The 18,631-nt window shown below is 42.6% G+C and overlaps 1 protein-coding gene across 1 annotated transcript in view; it reads right to left on the bottom strand.

The window, feature by feature from the left end:
* Positions 1–18,631, bottom strand: part of LOC142344358 (NACHT domain- and WD repeat-containing protein 1-like) — a 309,470-nt gene that overhangs the window by 268,331 nt on the left and 22,508 nt on the right. Inside the window, exons 5-6 of the mRNA XM_075395946.1 lie at positions 1,827–1,987; positions 371–592 (exon numbers count right to left, since the gene is read on the bottom strand). Of these exons, the coding sequence (XP_075252061.1) occupies positions 371–592; positions 1,827–1,987 (383 nt within the window). The remainder of the gene's footprint in view (positions 1–370; positions 593–1,826; positions 1,988–18,631) is intronic.

The following is an 18,631-nucleotide window of genomic DNA, read 5'->3' as shown; positions in this document are numbered from 1 at the left end:
ATATACACAATACATATATACATGCATATACATATATATATATGTATGTAAATATGCAAAATAGGGGGGACATTTTATTCAGATTTTCAAAATTTTCAAGTGTCCCACCCCGGTGTTGTTGGGCCGAGAAAATCAGGCTTCCAAAAATGTCCGTCCCCCCCCCGTTGAGGTTCTAGTCACTTTTTTATACTACTCACGACCATCTTTTCTCAAATTAAGAGTAGTAATTTATATCGAACTTAAGTGCTTTTAAAGAAATTTAATGTCCATCCGTATATCGTTTGGGCAGAACTTTAACCGATTGATTATGAATGTAATTTACTTGTCAATCCGGAAAAAATTATAATCTAAGATCTGACAGTTAAATTACCTTTTGACGCTCTCTGTGAAATCATTTTTGAACTGGTCCAGATACGCCTTGTGCTCTGGGTGAGAGGAGTCAATGCCAGTCGCCAAACAGTCAATCTCGTAATCGAAATGATTCTGTGGTTCAATTATTCCTTTCGCTTTTGTCTTGAGACTTTCAAGCAGTTTCTGCTTGCTCAGATTCTGCCTCTTGGAACCGTCCGGAAACCAGTCAAAGTCGAGGAAACTGCAAAATCACAAACTTTTTTGAAAAGTCTTTGAAAAAAATCACTTCTTGATAAAAAATTTTCCGCAAAAAATTATTTTATCTTATCCTAAAAATTAATCACTATGTCGCAAATTCAAACGCTGGTTGGAGGCAACTTTTTAAATGTCGGAAAATTTGCAGAAAAGACTAAAAAACTCCTGATGCCAATTTTCAGGTTTGCGTGAGGCGAAGTGATTAGAGATTCCATAACGGTTGAAACTTGAGGTTCCAGAGCAGGACGCGATATGTCCAGCCTGAAAATAATGCATCAGAGAGCATTGTAAGTTGCGAACTGGATGGTCTGGAAACATGCATGATTGCATCAAAATTTGTAAAAGATTAATTCTGAAGGTATTAAACAAAAAACATTAGGCATAGGGAACAATGAGCGCATGGAAATCTCTATCCAGGAAACCCTAAACGCACGAAACATTTTATACAGGCGACTCTGAATTCGCAAAACTGTACACACACAACTTTGATCGAACGAAAATCTGGGCACAGGTGACTTTGAACACACTTTAAGCCACCTCCGTCTTGCGTTTTTAATGGTCTCATCAGCAAAACTCACCTTTAAGTGTTTACCAGAACCTTTGATCCATTCTGGTTACCCCGTGTTTTCTATGATCTCCACTTCCAAATTACGTGTTGTTATTTAGCACATTACTATGTAAAAAATATCGAATCTATTTGTTTGGCAACCCCCTCCCCCCAGCTTAGTGCGCATATATAACTTTTAAATCCACAATCGTACGTGCTGCATTTTTACATAATAACGTGCTTTATAATTATAACTTTATAATTATATAGCAACACATATGTTCTAACTGAGGGGCATAAAAACACTGACGGACAATAGATCCAAAATAGCGCGTGCGGTTTGTGATTGTAAAAGTTATATGCCGACTAAACTGGAGGAAAGGAAATTATATCTCAAAATCCTTCGGATCGGGGATAAATAGACTTTCGGATCTTCTCCGTTTGTTTGTGCCCCCCCCCCCCAGCTTAGTGGGCGCAATTTATTTGCGCCTCCCAGACGCACGTGCCATATTTTTACATAATGATTTACTATGTAATGACACGTGCTCTGTAACTGGGGGGGGGGGGGGCATAACGTACTGGGGGAGGGGGGCATAACGTACTGGGTGGGGGGGGGGACATAACGTACGGGGGGGGGGGGCACAAACGGAAAAGATCCAGACTTTATTCTCACTTAGTCATGGCAGCATTTCCGTTTGCAAAATGGTTCACGTCCTTCAGTTTTCGCGTGAACAGAATGCAAGAGTCTTTGTTCTTTTGACTGTCTTTGTCCACAAATGCACACTGCACTTCTGCCTCCGTCACTGACTTCTCATAGTAGTGAGCCTGTTCTCCCTAAAATGAAAACAAACCAGGAGATTTCTCTCCCTTAGCTGAGGTCCAAGAGTCAAATGAACTCTGGTCAGACCGTCCCACACTGTAATGAACTCCCGTACCTAAAGTTCAGTGACAATCAGGACTGATTCAGAACAACTTCAGAGAAATTTCAAGTTTTAGTACTGATTCAGAACAATTTCAGAACCAACTGTGAAGTGATTTCTGAAATTCTCTGAAGCAGAGCAAAATTCAGAGAAAATATTCTGTTTTCTTCTGAATCAGTAGATAATTCAGAATGAATCTCTGAATTAGCTCTGAATTTGTTGGAGCTGAGCTTAAGGAATAACAAGCTTGCATAGGCGGGGAAAATAGAAACAAAACACTTTCTGATGTCTTAGTCATTTAATAGTTATTGTTCTAGTTCTAGTTACAGTTTGTCACGTGAGAAAAAAGAGAAAAAGGGGAAATAACAAAAAGCAACACGCAGAACTCAACGTAGTAGCCGCAGAAAACGGCTGAAAGTATAACTCAGCAAAATATTGCAAAACAAATTGTCTTGAGCAGTAAATAACGTGTTACTGTGTCTTGAACTAGAAATATTCCTGAGCAGTAAATTGTTACTGTGTCTTGTATTCAAAATATTATTCTTGAGCAGTAACTTCTGTTACTGTGTCTTGCATCAACGAATTATTGGAGCTGAAATTCAACTGTTACAACCCCAACTTCTGGTATTCTCAACTTGTGAGTACAAACAGCAAAAGCCAACCTAGGTTTAATTTTAAATATTTTTGCACAAGCAGGTCTTAGACATATATCTTTGTCTTCGATTTGTTTTTTCTATCGGATTGAACTGGTATACATAAAGAGATCCCGTATTGTGTGATCTGTAGCAATCCAGTTTAAATTGATAGTTGAAAAAACTAAGATCAGCGAATAGTTACGAACTAAAATAGTTAATGCAACGGTAAGTACAGCAGAGCGGATATACAGTTACAAAAGCGAACTGCATAAACGAAGTATCCGGACAGATTTTGTAACCACTCAGAACGAACTGGGCGGTGTAAAACTTTCTTTGTGAAACACAAGGAGAGCAGCCGTTACATTTGGTCCGCAGACCCGGACAGTGGAATAAACTGCTGTCCCAATCCAACAGTCGAAGTGACAAAGTCATCGACGAACGAGAACAAAACTCAACGAGTGATTCAACAACGCAAAGCCAATTAGGCAAAGCGAATAGGAACGTTGAAAAGCAAACTCAATTAAAGCAAACAAACAAAGGAGCTGTAGAGATTCAAGCTGCAGTCCCGAAGTACACAAGAAGTGACTCCGTCACAGAGTCAAAGCGTTTTGGATCGACAGATCAACAACTTGCGAAACAACTGGTTTGAGAAACAGGAAGAAGGTTTTGAGCTCATTGAGAAGGAGATCGACCAAGCAAGCTCAAGACTCTTTATCAGCAGATACTGCAATTGGACGACAGCATTCAAAAACTCGTGAATAAGAAAACTGAGACTCTCCGAGACCCAGATATTTCTTTAAAAAGCAAACTTGAGAGAGAAAAATACTTTCAATATTTGAACGCAGAGTGGTTGCCGTATATCCACGGAGAGACAAACATGTCAAGCCAGCAAAGCCAGTCAACTCCTCATGCTAATGAAGAGCAACCGCCTGCGAATAATGTGCAGCAGTTAGCACAAAACGTTGGAATTCCAGAGTTTAACCAAAACCATGGTAACACAAGCAATGCAACGACGAATACGGTTACACGGACAATCAACCAGGATACAGAAAACGCTTCGGAAGCATCTTCAGTGAAACGTCGGGTTGAAGAACGAATAAAGTAATTTGAAATTGAATTTGAAAGAAAGTTGCAAATCGAACGAGCCCAATTTGATCGAAAGAGGTTGGAGCTAGAAATGCAAATGAAAGAACTAGAGATGCAACATCAGCTTCGGCAAAAGGAGCGAGACCTAGAGCGCCAATTGCAAAGAACAGCATTGGAGAAAGATGACTTACGTTCTCAATCGACTAAGGCGCGTGACAAGTCACCTTTCAATTGGACACCAAAAGCGAGAGATGTCTCGGAGTGGGCGAATTCGATGAACGACACGCGAACGCCAATTCGACCAAGAGCTCGCTTTGACGTCAGCCCCGAACGGAATAAGCAGAGGCATTACCCATGGTACCCAAACTCTCGCGAACGCTCAGTAAGTGTTGAAGGGCGGGATATATCGCCCATAGCTGGAAGGTACTACAACACTGGACATTCAAGCAGTAGTTTACCAAAATTGAGGTTGAACAATTTTGACGGAAACCCACTGGAGTGGCCTGAGTGGTCTAGCATGTTCATAGCAACAGTAGATAAACGCACGATTCCCGACTCAGAAAAAATGAGCCATTTGAAGACACTGCTAACAGGCAAAGCAAAATCTGCAATCTCGGGAATGGGCTATTCTGGACAGTTTTATAGTGCTGCCTGGAACATTTTAGAACGAAAATTTGGAAGACCGCATGTAATTATAGACGCGCAGCTCGAGAGCCTACGAAAAGCTAATCAAGTGAAACCTCATGATTCAACCAGCCTGATTAATTTTTCTGTTATTGTATCTAACTTCGTGAACGTGCTTAAAGAGTACAAACATATTGGTGATTTGCAATCAAGTTCGACATTGTACATGGCAGTTGATAAGCTACCACAGGTTCTTAAAGAAAAATGGTGGTTCTACGTCGATGACAAAGACGAAGACTGGCCTGATCTAATCATGTTTGAAAAATGGCTATCACGAATGGCATTCGTGCATGAAGGGTTTTCAGCGTTTAAAGGGGAACGCAAAGAAGAAGACCGACGCAACGCAAATAGAGAAAAACAATTCTCGAAGACATCGAACTTCAGTGCAAGTTCGAACCTGCAAGAAACCAAGCAGACGCAAAGCGATCACTGTCCATTAGCCGATGGCACTCATAAAATTTGGAACTGTCCATCATTCAAAAACATGAGCGTGAATGATCGATACGTGGCAGTGAGGAGAGAACGCTTATGTTATGGATGTCTAGGAAAAGGGCATGCAATCAAAGATTGCAAAGTCAAAGTGTGCGGTATAAACGGATGTACCAAAAAGCACAACAGACTGCTACACTCAGAAAACCGAATGGACGAGGGTAGTCACGCAGTTAACGTAAGCGCAGCAACAATCAACCAGAGTAGCCAAGTTACTAGTTTTCTTCAAATAGTTCCGGTATCGGTTCAGAGTGGTAACAGGTTGAATACCTACGGTTTCCTCGATAGTGGTTCAACAGTATCGTTCATTGATCAAAGCATTAAAGATCAAATACAAGCCAAAGGCACGGACGTTACCTTAAACATAGCTGGCATACATAGGACGCAAGATTTGAGGACAGAGAAGGTTCCTATCACAATAAAAGGACTACATTCAAAGGTGCATTCAATTGAAGCGTTTGCACACCCATCAATCTCGTTGGGAAACACAACATATGACTACAAGGAACTGAAGAACAAATTCAGACACCTGAATGTTCTCACTAACAGAACATTCAACCTGATGGAAGTAGGTATTATACTTGGACAAGATGCCTACGAAATTCAACGTCCATTGGAATATAAGATTGGAACACGAAGTGAGCCTTTCGCCGTCTTAACAGAATTAGGATGGGAAGTCAGTGGTCCCATGGCAGGCAAGAAAAGTCAAAATGTTTGTCATTTTGCCTTCACAGAAGATGTGAAAGTGGCAGAAAATATACAATCATGGTGGGACATAGAAACTTATGCTTCCAAAATAAATGTTGTAAGTCAATCAAAGAAAGAGCAACAAGCTCAGAAGTTTCTAGAGAGCACTACAAAGTTTACAGGCGAGCGGTACGAAGTGGTCATGCTCTGGAATGAACCAGAAACCAGTCTTCCAAACAACTACGGCTCAGCCCTTGGTCAGCTCTACTCACTGGAACGAAGATTCCAACGAGACCCAAAGTTAAAAGAATTGTATCAACAGTCAATTGATACAGATGTTGAAAAGGGATTTGTGAAGATCATTGGTAAATCGGAAGTCAAAGGCACTTTCGGAAGAAAATGGTATTTGCCACACCATCCAGTACTAAACCCCAACAAACCGGGTAAAGTTCGCCGTGTTTGCAACGCTGCAGCAAAATACAAGGATATATGCCTAAATGACAAGTTGTTAGCCGGACCCGATCTGCTACACGGGTTGATTGGAACAATATTCAGATTTCGAGAAGGACCAATTGCCTTAACCGCAGATATTGAATCAATGTTTCTGCAAGTGCAAGTTCCTGAACGGGATAAAAGCTGCTTGAGATTTTTGTGGCGACCAACAATGAACGAACCTGTGCAAAAATACGAGTATCAACGTCATGTTTTCGGAGCAAAGAGTTCACCAACATGTGCCAACTACGCTCTGAAGCGAGTAGCGATTGATAACGAGGACGAGTTCCCTATTGCAGCAAAAGCAATCCAAAACAACCTCTACATGGACGATTTCATCAAGTCAGTCGAAACACCTGAAGAAGCAATCAAAGTTTTCAAACAACTGCAACCTCTTCTCTCAAAACATGGATTTGAACTGAAGAAGTGGATCACCAACAGCGACTTGGTAACCAACGCAATCCCAGAGGACTTAAGATCAATCAGCAAAACAAAGCAGGTTGAAGTAGAACCCAGCCAGGAAGGGTCATCGGTGCTTGGGCTTCAGTGGACGATTACCGATGATAGTCTACAGGTTTGTAGAGGTACAAGCAAAGAAGTTGAGACCCCAATCACCCAAAGGAAGATCTTATCTCTAGTTTCTTCAGTGTTTGATCCTCTTGGACTGTTTGCACCATTCAGTGTCCATTTGAGACGACTCCTGAAGAGCATCTGGACCAAAAATGGACAACATTGGGACAACTCAGTGGAACCTAACGAAGAAGAAGAGTTTCTGAATTGGAAGGCGCAGCTTCCAGAAGTAGCAGAAACCAGCATTGATAGAAGATACGTCAGCTTAGCCAAGGACAAATGGGAACTTCATGTGTGCCGACGCATCTGAAGACACAATGTGCGCAGTGGCATACCTACGTTCAAAGCCCAGAGAATACTCAGCAGACTTAGCATTTGTAATCGGAAAGTGCAGAGTCGCACCGATGCGACACCTTTCCATACCACGCTTAGAACTACAAGCAGCAGTGATGGCGGTGAGACTTAAAGAACAGATAGTGAAGGAACACGAATCGAAGATTCAGAGTTGCAACTTCTGGACAGACTCCACTACTGTTCTGCAATGGATTCACAGCTCCCACCGTAAGCAACAGGTGTTTGTTGCAAACAGAGTTGCTGAGATTTTGGATACAACTAATGTTTCACAGTGGAATCATGTGAGTGGTATTAACAATCCAGCTGACATCGGGACACGAGCGATCAATGTTGACGAACTTAAGAGAAGTGAATGGCTCACTGGGCCGGCCTGGTTGAAGCAACGAGAGAACGAATGGCCTGAACAGTTGAATTTAACATTTGATTCAGACGAACAAAACGACGAAATGGTCTTCTCAGCTAAGGTTGAAGAGAAGAAGCCGCTGATTCAGTGGGAACGATTCAGCAATTACAATCGACTAGTAAATACAATGGCATACATACAGCGTGTATTCAAAAAACACAAACCGGCGACAAAAACACCAAGTGTTGAAGAAAGAGAGGATGCACAAGCAAGCATCTTCAGACTACTGCAGCAAGAACAGTTTACTGAAGAGATGAAATCTCTCAAGGCTGAAAGGGAAATTCCAAAAAACAGCAAAATCCTCCAGTTTTCACCATTCATAGACCAGCAAGGACTTATTCGTGCTCAAGGCAGAATAGGTAAAAGTCATCTGAACTTCGAAACCAAGCATCCAATACTGTTACATTGGAAGCACCATGTAGTTGAATTATTTTTGCGAAATGAACATAGGAATAGTCATCACGAAGGTACTGAACATGTCAGAAACATATTTTAGCAGAAATTCTGGATCTTAGGCATACGAAATGCTTTGAGATCGATCAAAAACAAATGCATTGGATGTCGAAAGGGAAAAGCCCAAACAACGGCACCAGTAATGGCAAATCTACCTGAAGAACGATTAGTGGCATCAACAGTGTTCTCGAATGTGGGCGTAGACTATTTTGGACCATTCACAGTAAAGATTGGTCGAAGAAACGAAAAGCGTTGGTGTTGTCTATTCACATGCCTTACTGTACGTGCGGTACATATAGAGATTGCACCAAAACTAGACACTGATTGTTGTCTGAACGCAATTATGCGATTCACTGCACGAAGAGGCAAACCGGTCAAAATGATTAGCGATAACGGGACAAACTTCGTTGGAGCTGAAAAAGAACTGGCAGAGTATATAGCAGCATGGAACAGGGTGCGAATTGAAGAACATCTGATTCAACAAGGTATCAGATGGAAGTTCAACCCACCTGCAGCACCACACTTTGGAGGAGTGTGGGAAAGACTGGTTAGGAGTTGCAAGAAGGCAATGTACGCAGTGCTGGGCAATCGATCAGTCACGGAGGATGTTCTGTCAACCACGATGTGTCTTGTTGAACAGACGCTGAATGCTAGACCGCTGACACAAGTCAGTTCTGATGCTACCGATTTGGAAGCTATTACTCCAAACCACTTCCTACTTGGCAACAAGAACCTTTGTTTACCGTATCTATCAGGTGCAGAGCAATTTGTTAATCATAGAAAGCTCTTCCGACAAACACAAGCTTACGCAGACCTCATCGGGGACAGATTCCGTAAAGAATACTTGCCAACGTTGAACAGTCGTAAGAAATGGCAGACCACAACAGACAGAAGTCTTCAGCAGGGTGATCTTGTGTGGTTAGTGGAAGACAGTGACAAACGTGGATATTATAATCTGGGTCGAATAACCGAAACATTTGAAGGTTCCGATGGAGTGATTCGATCAGCGAAAATCCGAACAAGATGGATACTACAAGAGGCCCGTAGTGAAGCTCGCTCCAGTACTTCCAACTGACAATGATGTTTTCACGAAGGAAAACAGGGCCGGCGATGTTGGAGCTGAGCTTAAGGAATAACAAGCTTGCATAGGCGGGGAAAATAGAAACAAAACACTTTCTGATGTCTTAGTCATTTAATAGTTATAGTTCTAGTTCTAGTTACAGTTTGTCACGTGAGAAAAAAGAGAAAAAGGGGAAATAACAAAAAGCAACACACAGAACTCAACGTAGTAGCCGCAGAAAACGGCTGAAAGTATAACTCAGCAAAATATTGCAAAACAAATTGTCTTGAGCAGTAAATAACGTGTTACTGTGTCTTGAACTAGAAATATTCCTGAGCAGTAAATTGTTACTGTGTCTTGTATTCAAAATATTATTCTTGAGCATTAAATTCTGTTACTGTGTCTTGCATCAACGAATTATTGGAGCTGAAATTCAACTGTTACAACCCCAACTTCTGGTATTCTCAACTTGTGAGTACAAACAGCAAAAGCCAACCTAGGTTTAAATTTAAATATTTTTGCACAAGCAGGTCTTAGACATATATCTTTGTCTTCGATTTGTTTTTTCTATCGGATTGAACTGGTATACATAAAGAGATCCCGTATTGTGTGATCTGTAGCAATCCAGTTTAAATTGATAGTTGAAAAAACTAAGATCAGCGAATAGTTACGAACTAAAATAGTTAATGCAACGGTAAGTACAGCAGAGCGGATATACAGTTACAAAAGCGAACTGCATAAACGAAGTATCCGGACAGATTTTGTAACCACTCAGAACGAACTGGGCGGTGTAAAACTTTCTTTGTGAAACACAAGGAGAGCAGCCGTTACAGAATTAGACAAATTCAGTGCAAAATGTGACCTGAATTAGACTCTGACTCAGTACTGAATTCGGCTGAGAGTTAGGTACGGGCTCTGATCAGACCGTCCCAGACTAAAATGACCTCTGATTAGACCATGCCAGACCAAAACAACCTCCGACTGAAGCTGTGATCATATCATGCCAGAATTAAGTGACCTCTGATCAGAGCGTCAAAGAACGAAGTGAGCTTTGATCAGACTATCCGAGACCGAAATTTTCTCTGACCAAACGGTCGCATAGTGAAATGACATCTGATTAAACTCTCAAAGAAATAATTGACCTCTGATCAGAAATTTGTGCGCTCAAAATGCTCTTTGATCAGAACGTCTGCATCCCTGGTCAAAAACGTTGCATACTATACGTTCTTCTGATCAGACATTCCGGACCACTGTTCAGGATTTAGAACAACCCTGGCCCAGACCATTTACCAGAACAATCAGACCCGAAAAAATTTATCTCAACAGAAACGCATAAAAATTCTTTATAATTTATGCTTTCGTAAACAATTGCTGCCGTAGCTAACTGGTTAATGAACAAAGTTCAGCAAATTTGAAGTGTTGTTTCCACAAAAACCAAAATGCGCGTAGTATTCACTTGTAAGTCTCAATTTTCGTCCTTAGATTTTGCGGTTTAGACAAACCCTCAGTTAAATTCAACCATAATGATACTAGTGGTGGACAATATGCTTTAGCAATCTTAATTTAAGGGATCTTTTCAGTTTGTGCCCCCAGTGCATTTTGCGCACCCCAGATACAGAGCACGTGCCATTACATAGTAAATCAGTATGTAAAAAATGACACGTGCGTCTGGGGGTGCAAATAATATGCGCCCACTAAGCTGGGGGGCACAAACGGAAACGATTCAATTTAAGGTCAGCATTAACTAATGAATTTCGTTCCCAACTGACCCTTAAATTGCGTTTCGTCTCAAATGCTGTTGTAATTAAATACATGGATCTTCTCCGCCCCCACCCCTACTTTTAGTGGGTCCATATTTGTAAAAGGTGTAAAACCACTCTTTCGGAAGTCAATTCATTTCGGTATATAAGCAACAACGTGTTATTAGAACAAAGCAACGTATAAGCATTATAATATCAAGACGTACAAACATACAACGTAAGCATTAACGATCAATGCAACGTGTAAGCAACGACGAAGCCAGCAAGTGGAACTTAGACGGCAAGATTTTTTGTTGTTCATTTAACTGGTTTTTTGTCTGATGTCATTGACGTCAAAATCAGTTCGTATTCAATCGGCAAGTGTCTAGAAAACCTAAAAATATTAAGCCGAAAACCAGCTTAATCGATACATATAGTGGTTATATTTACTTAAAATTAGGTTAATTGAACTTTTTCGGAACTTTCTACGTATATTAGAACGTTTTATTAATTTAGAAGTTTAGAAATACTCGATTCTGATTGGATGAAATTCGTTCATTTACTGCGTAACATCCTCCGGCCCGGAAGAAGATGTTGGGAAAACTGGTACAATTTTACAAGCGGGCGGACGAGTGAACCGGTCGACGTACGTAAAACGGCGGAGCGCGCGACGCTATCGGAGCCGTAACGGAGTTCCACAATCCGAGCGGTTGGGTAGTAACCCCTAGGGTTGGTTTCCTCAACTATCCAAACCAAGTCAGCGGTCTTAAGGTGTTGCTCGGCAGGCGTCTGCCACTTAGAGCGTCGGTTCAGCGTCGGTACGTACTCTCTGATCCAACGGGACCAGATCGCATTAGCGTACGACTGCGCACGGGCGTAGCGTTTACGATGGTCAAGCTCATTATTGCTGACAACAGACGGAATACCGGTAGAGTATTCTCCTAGAAGAAAGTGGTTGGGCGTTAAAGCGTTCAAATCGCACGGATCAGCGCTTACTGGTGTTAAAGGACGCGAAGTGAGAGCATTCTCCACGAGACAAAAGGTAGTATGCAGTACCTCATCCGTGAGGCGACGCGTGCCAAGAATAGTATACAACACGCGTTTGAAGCTGCGTACCAACCTCTCCCAGATACCCCCTTGATGTGGTGCGCTGGGTGGATTGAACTTCCACTTTATGCCTTTATGAGTGAGCTCAGCTGCAATGTTGACAACGTACCACTTTTCGATACTTTCTCGGAGTTCTTTCTCCGCTCCAATAATGTTAGTGCCATTGTCCGACCAAATCATGGCAGGTGTACCCCTACGTGACACAAACCGCTCAACTCCCATAACACAAGAACTGGTGTCCATGGATGTAACTATCTCGACATGGACAGCGCGAGTAGTGAGACAGGTGAAGAGGCAGCCCCACCTTTTCTCAGTAGTACGGCGGACAGTAACATAGAATGGTCCAAAGTAGTCAACGCCAGTGTTCGTGAAGGGAGGAGACTGGTAAGCAAGTCTCTCCTTAGGTAAGTCAGACATGATTGGTTGCATGGTTACAGCTTGAAATTCTCGGCATCTCAGGCAGTGTGCTTTGATGGAACGCAAGGATGATCTTAGTTTCAGTACTGTGTAATGTTCCTGCACAATTGATCTTAGGTATTCAACGCCCTGATGGTAATGCTTTACGTGCGTGTGTTCAAGGAACAGTTTTACAAACGGATGACGTGCGTCTAAAATGATTGGATACTTTACGTTAAACCCAACTTCAATTAACCGCTTGATGCGGCCCGAGGAACGGATTAGCCCATTTGGACTAATAAACGGTGAATGTGGAGCAATTCGGCTACTCCGTTTAACGAATTTATTGTCAAGAAGATCTTTTCTTTCGGCTTCAAAAGACTCTCCTTGCACCAAGTACTGTAGATGACGCTCGGCTTCGTCAAGCTCAGTAGGGTCGGTAATGCTACCATCGGGGTTACGGTAGCCGGCATGTTTCGGCAAAAGCCGGAGAACGTATGCGGCAATGCGCAAGTACTTTTGATAAGAACTAAACTTATCAAATGGGAATAACGACGGAACGGGGGTTATCTGTTTTTTAACAGATGTAGCGAGAAAAACAGTGTCTTCTATGATGACTGCTTGGTTGACGCCAAGTTTGATGTTATTAATGACGACTTTGTTCGGCACGAAAGGGAACCTTGAGTTAGTTGAGAAATGTGGACCATTGACCCAACTGCTTAGTTGCAAAATCTCAGCGGACATTCCACGCGTGCCAGCGTCAGCTGGATTATCCTTAGTTGCGACGTGGTTCCATTGGTCAACGCTGGTATACTCCAAAATTTCACAAACGCGGTTTGCAACAAAGATTGGTTGCTTTTCATTAGAGTTTATCCACTGAAGAACGGTCGTGCTGTCTGTCCACATGAATACTTGGTTAACAGTTACAGTAAGTGCCTGAATAATTTCGTTCTTCAGCCGAGCGGCAAGTAGAGCTGCTTGCAATTCCAGTTTTGGGACAGTCATTACCTTCATTGGCGCCACGCGCGCTTTCCCCAAAACAAACGCAAGCTCTGTTTTTATCTTGCCCGTAGGAGTTGTTACTCGGGCTCGAAGAAATGCAACGGCACTAAAAATATCCTGAGAACTGTCACCGAACATATGCAACTCTATATTATCAAAGGGTCCGCTAAAGTAATTTCGAGGAATTTTGATGTTTTCAAGCTTTGGTAAGTCCGCACTCAAAACCAAAAATCTTTGAACGATATCCTGTGGGAGCTCGTCATCCCATTTTTGTCCTGTGACACGCCAGATGTCTTTTAAGAGCAGTCGCGCACCGACGGTAAACGGTGCGACAAGACCAATGGGGTCAAAGACTTTCGAGACAAGACTTGCGTTGCGTGAGGGACTTGGTGATAGCGCAGCTTGTACCCCGACTCACAACTAAAGTGTCATTAGTGTGATCCCACTTTAACCCTAGCACATGCGATGAATCCTCCTGACATGAAACAATAACCTTGGGCTCAGTAGTTTGAGGGGAACCATCAATTCGGACGGCCAGATTTGGTACATTGCTTACGAACTTTGTAAGCTTGAACCCACCGAGATGGAGATGATGTACCAATTCCTTCGATCTATTGATGGCTTCCTCGGGAGACTCCACTGAGTCAAGGTAATCGTCCATGTAGAAGTTTTCAAGGACGGCTTTTGCAGCTTCGGGGTAAAACTTGGCATTGTCTCTCGCTGTGTGTTGTAATGCATAGTTGGCGCATGTGGGTGAGTCTTTAGCCCCGAATATGTGGCGCGTATATTGATACACTACGACGTTAGTTGTGGGGTCCTCCCGCCACAGAAAGCGAAGTGATGGTTGATCTGCTGGTAATACGCCAACCTGTAGAAACATTCCCTCGATGTCGGCAGAGACGGCATATGGATGCTGTCGGAAGCGAAGAAGTACGTAAATAAGGTTTTGAAGCAGATCAGGGCCAGTGAGCAAAGATTTATTCAGTGAGGCGCCATGAAATTTTGCTGCTCCATTCAGCACCCTACGCACCTTACCTGGTTTGTTCGGGTTTAAAACCGGATGGTGGGGTAGGTACCACTCTTTATCGGACCGGCTCTCAACCTTGTGAGCGTCCGGAACCTCAATTACATACCCCTTATTTAGGTCTTCTTTGATGGTACTAGTATACTTCTCTCTGAGGTCTTCGTCCTTGGCCAAACGTTTTTCGAGCGATTTTAGTTGCACAAGGGAGGAGAAGTAATTATTTGGGAGCTGGATGTTGTCTGCTGCCCACAGCATTCCGACATCGTATCTCGGGCCATTGTGTATGGTGGTACTCTCAAGGATCTCGTGAGCCCTTGCGTCTGCTGCAGATCTGGAGTCGACCTGCTTGTTTGCCCCGAATGATTCAATGTCGTACCATGACTTTACTTGACTTGCTAACTCATTGTCATGTTCGATAATCACTTTAAAGCACGTTGAGGTTAAACAAGAACTTGATGGTAACGGACCGCTTAAGACCCAACCTATGGGTAAGCGTACGGCAACGGGTGAACGCTTCTCATCGGCAGAGAAGTATTCTAACGGGCGGATGGCATGATAGACATCTTGTCCGAGTATCATCTCAATGTCTTTATAGGAATATGTCACGGGATCAAGGACTGCTAAGTGTGGGTAAGTCTCTTGCAGGGCCTGTACATTAATTATATCTGAGCCGACGTTCAGACTCTCCTTAACGAAAGGGTTGATGGTAAATTGTTCGAAATCTTGATGTTCTCTTGGTTTCACAGTAACTTCAACAATCCTAGTGTCAACTACTTCTTCGGTATTAATACCCTTGACAGTTACCTTTAGTGCTTTACCTTGCAAACCGAGTCTATTTGCGAGACTACCGGCCACCCAAGAGTTACTGCAGGCGGTATCACACAAAACTAAAGCCTTGGTATCTAAACCGGACGAATTGACCAACTGCAATTCCGTTACCTGAAGGAGCCCCTTAACATCAGTAACAGATGACATTGTGGTGGTCTTATTAGACGGCTGTTGAGTAGTGGTTGCTTTACTTTGACCTATGTTGACAGAAGACTGGAAGGTATTTGGATTTGTTGACTTTTTTATTGTGTGTTATGCGAACTATTGCACCCTTCTGCTCGGCACTTTCTTGGTTGAGGGCACTGGCGGAATGTGTGTTTGTCCCGTAAGCACGAAAAGCAAAGTTTGTTATCCGCCACCAACTTAGCTCTCTGGGTTGGAGTCTTTTCCTTGAAAACTCGACACTCCCATAGCCGGTGGTTACCTTTGCATACAATGCATCGAAAGTAGGTATTTGTGGAAGCAGATGGCATTTGCTTCTTTGTTTCCCTTTGTTGCGAATTTGATGCAAACACTTTTGAGGCTGTGATGGCCGAGTGGTTAAGGCGTCGAACTTGAAAGCCAATGGGAGCTTACCGCGTAGGTTCGAACCCTGATCGCAACAAAGAGAAAGGGAACCTTGAGTTAGTTAAGAAATGTGGACCATTGACCCAACTGCTTAGTTGCAAAATCTCAGCGGACATTCCACGCGTGCCAGCGTCAGCTGGATTATCTTTAGTTGCGACGTGGTTCCATTGGTCAACGCTGGTATACTCCAAAATTTCACAAACGCGGTTTGCAACAAAGATTGGTTGCTTTTCATTAGAGCTATTCTCGAGTTACGGCTGGGTTGTCCTTTGACTTTTCAACTCTACTAATTTACTAGCCCTTCTGTTGTAGTATATTGATTTTGTTGCTGTTTGTTTGTGTGTACCTGTACGATTGCTATTTGGTTTGGTCCTGTTGCCTTCTAGGGTGTGACTTAAGTTTATTCTCGACTTACGGCTGGATTGTTTCGCGACTTTTCCAACTATCTTAGTCTACAAACACACTATTGTACTTTATTAAATTTTGCTGTAGTTTGTTTAATAACGTTAGTATGCTGATTGTTTGCTACGGTTTGACTTTTGATAGGATGTGACTTAAGTTTATTCTGGAGTTACGGCTAGTAAATTTCTTGACCTTTACATCCTTTTAGTGTACTGCTGCATTGCCGTAAATTAGTTTGTCGTTAAATTTGTCGTTATAGACCCTTTCTGAACTATGTTAGATTGTCTTGCAGTAGCTTCTCTCTTTCTTCCTAGGGTGTGACTTAAGTTTTTTCTGGAGTTACGGCTAGGTTGTTTGGTTGAGTTTTTTGCTGCGGTCTGCTAACATAGTTTCTCCCGCCCGTTCTTTCTCACCGTCCTGTTTCGTTGTGTTACGCGTTTTTGTTCGCCTTCCCGCACGTCCCATTTCTGTTCCATCGCGCACTGCTCGCTCGACTTCTCGTATGTCCCGTTTCCGTTGCGTCGCGCGTTGCTCGCTCGACTTTCCGTCCGTAACGTCTCCGTTTCGTCGCACGTTGCTTGCTCGACTTCCCGTGTGTCCTTTGCCTCCCTCCGCGTTGAGCGCATAGCGTTCAGCGCTCCACTTCTGTTTTTGTCGGGCACAGGGTGCTCGACGACCTTCTTTGCTCTTTGGGCGGTTTGTTTTACAGACTGTCTACAGTGTGCTGTGTTTGGTGTCTTTACGTTGGGTGTGTTTTGCGTGGGTTTGATTTATTTGGAGTGTGCATATAATATTTAACCGTGTGCAGTGGTAGGTTTGCTGGTCTTTGGAAATAATAACATCGTGATGTCTAATAGTCTTGATCAAAAAGTCAAAAAGTTGTACGCTGCCAGGTCAAAGCGTGAGGCTCAATTGCATGCTATACATTGCATAACTATATACAATATACATTGCATAATTGTTCTAAATTAATAAAACGTTCTAATATACGTAGAAAGTTCCGAAAAAGTTCATTTAACCAAATTTTAAGTAAATATAACCTCTATATGTATCGATTAAGCTGGTTTTCGGCCTAATATTTTTAGGTTATCTAGACAATTGTCGATTGAATACGAACTGATTTTGACGTCAATGACATCAGACAAAAAACCAGTTAAATGAACAACAAAAAATCTTGCCGTCTAAGTTCCACTTGCTGGCTTCATCGTTGCTTACAAGTTGCATTGATCGTTAATGTTTACGTTGTATGTTTGTACATCTTGATATTATAATGCTTATACGTTGCTTTGTTCTTATAACACGTTGTTGCTTATATACCGAAATGAATTGACTTCCGAAAGAGTGGTTTTACACCTTTTACATTTGTGCCGCTCCTGCTTATGAACGAACACTTTTAGCCTAATTGTTGTGATAAACGTATTAAAACGTATTAAAAATGATTATGTAATTGCTAAGATGAAGCGTGAAGAAATTGAAAAACAGAATGAGGCAGCCATTCGCCTTGCTAAACAGAAAAAGCAAATGGAAATAGATGAATTGGAGGAAAAACAACAGGAAACGGTTGGCAGAGGCAACTCTGCAAGAATTTGAATTGCTGGACGCCGTTTCTAAAGGTAGCCAATCTGAAACAACTGCAAGTGCTAGAAGCTCAATGAGAAGTGAAAAGGTTGTCCAGGACTGGATCAACACCTCACTTGCTTTAAGTTTTAACAATGAGAGAACTAGTGAACCAGATGTTATGATTGAACCTCCAGAATGTCCTAGCCACAACAACGGCAAAACAGTAGAAGATCAGAACACTGAAGTTTCAAGGCATTCTATTCCAAAAAATTGTCGAGGCAATTACATTTTAAGCAATGAGACCTTGCAGCAACTCGACCCCTATTATACTCCACCTGAAAATTTTTTGGCTGCTGCTAACACACAGGCGTTGTACCAGGCGCACCTAAGGGCGCAAGTGGATCAAACAGGCCAACAAGGCATGGCGCTTCCAAGCATAACCAACCAAGTAACCGCGTATAGTCACCCGCCTTCTGTACACGCCCCAGGGGCTTCTTCACCACCCATTCAACAGCCCATTCCACCACAGCCGTTCGCACCGCAAGTAAATCAAAATGATGCCTCCAAGTTAATTCCCAACGCACAACTTCAATTCTCAAGGGGACCTGAAACATCAAGTCTTCCTAAGAATGATTCGGCCCCGCGTATATTCTCCCGACAACAAATTAATTTTGTCCCCCGAGCACCAAACGCCACTCTTCCTCCTTTTCCGTCAACAAATCATCCAGCCCCCGCAATAAATGTTCCCTCGCACCCAAGCGCCCCACCAAGTCCAATTATTCAACAGCACAACTCCGAACCCGCTCATCCTAACGTCCTTCCCACTCCGAAACCAGTCTTCTCACCTAACCTCACTGCTCCCATCCCACAAGCCACTTTCGATAATCAGCCTCTCGTCAACACTTTTCAGAATAATAATAACCGAGTAAGCAAAGTCATACGTTCTGTTGCTCCTCCTTTCCTAAATATGCCCAATATCACTCTTGGCCAGAATTTTGTGCCAAATATGAGTCATTGGCG

This window comes from Convolutriloba macropyga, chromosome 8 (assembly GCF_964194025.1).
Source record: "Convolutriloba macropyga chromosome 8, txConMacr16.3, whole genome shotgun sequence".
NCBI classification, from domain to species: Eukaryota; Metazoa; Xenacoelomorpha; order Acoela; family Convolutidae; genus Convolutriloba; species Convolutriloba macropyga.
The sequence above is the reverse complement of the archived record's forward strand: the minus strand, read 5'-3'. Positions and strand labels throughout refer to the sequence as shown.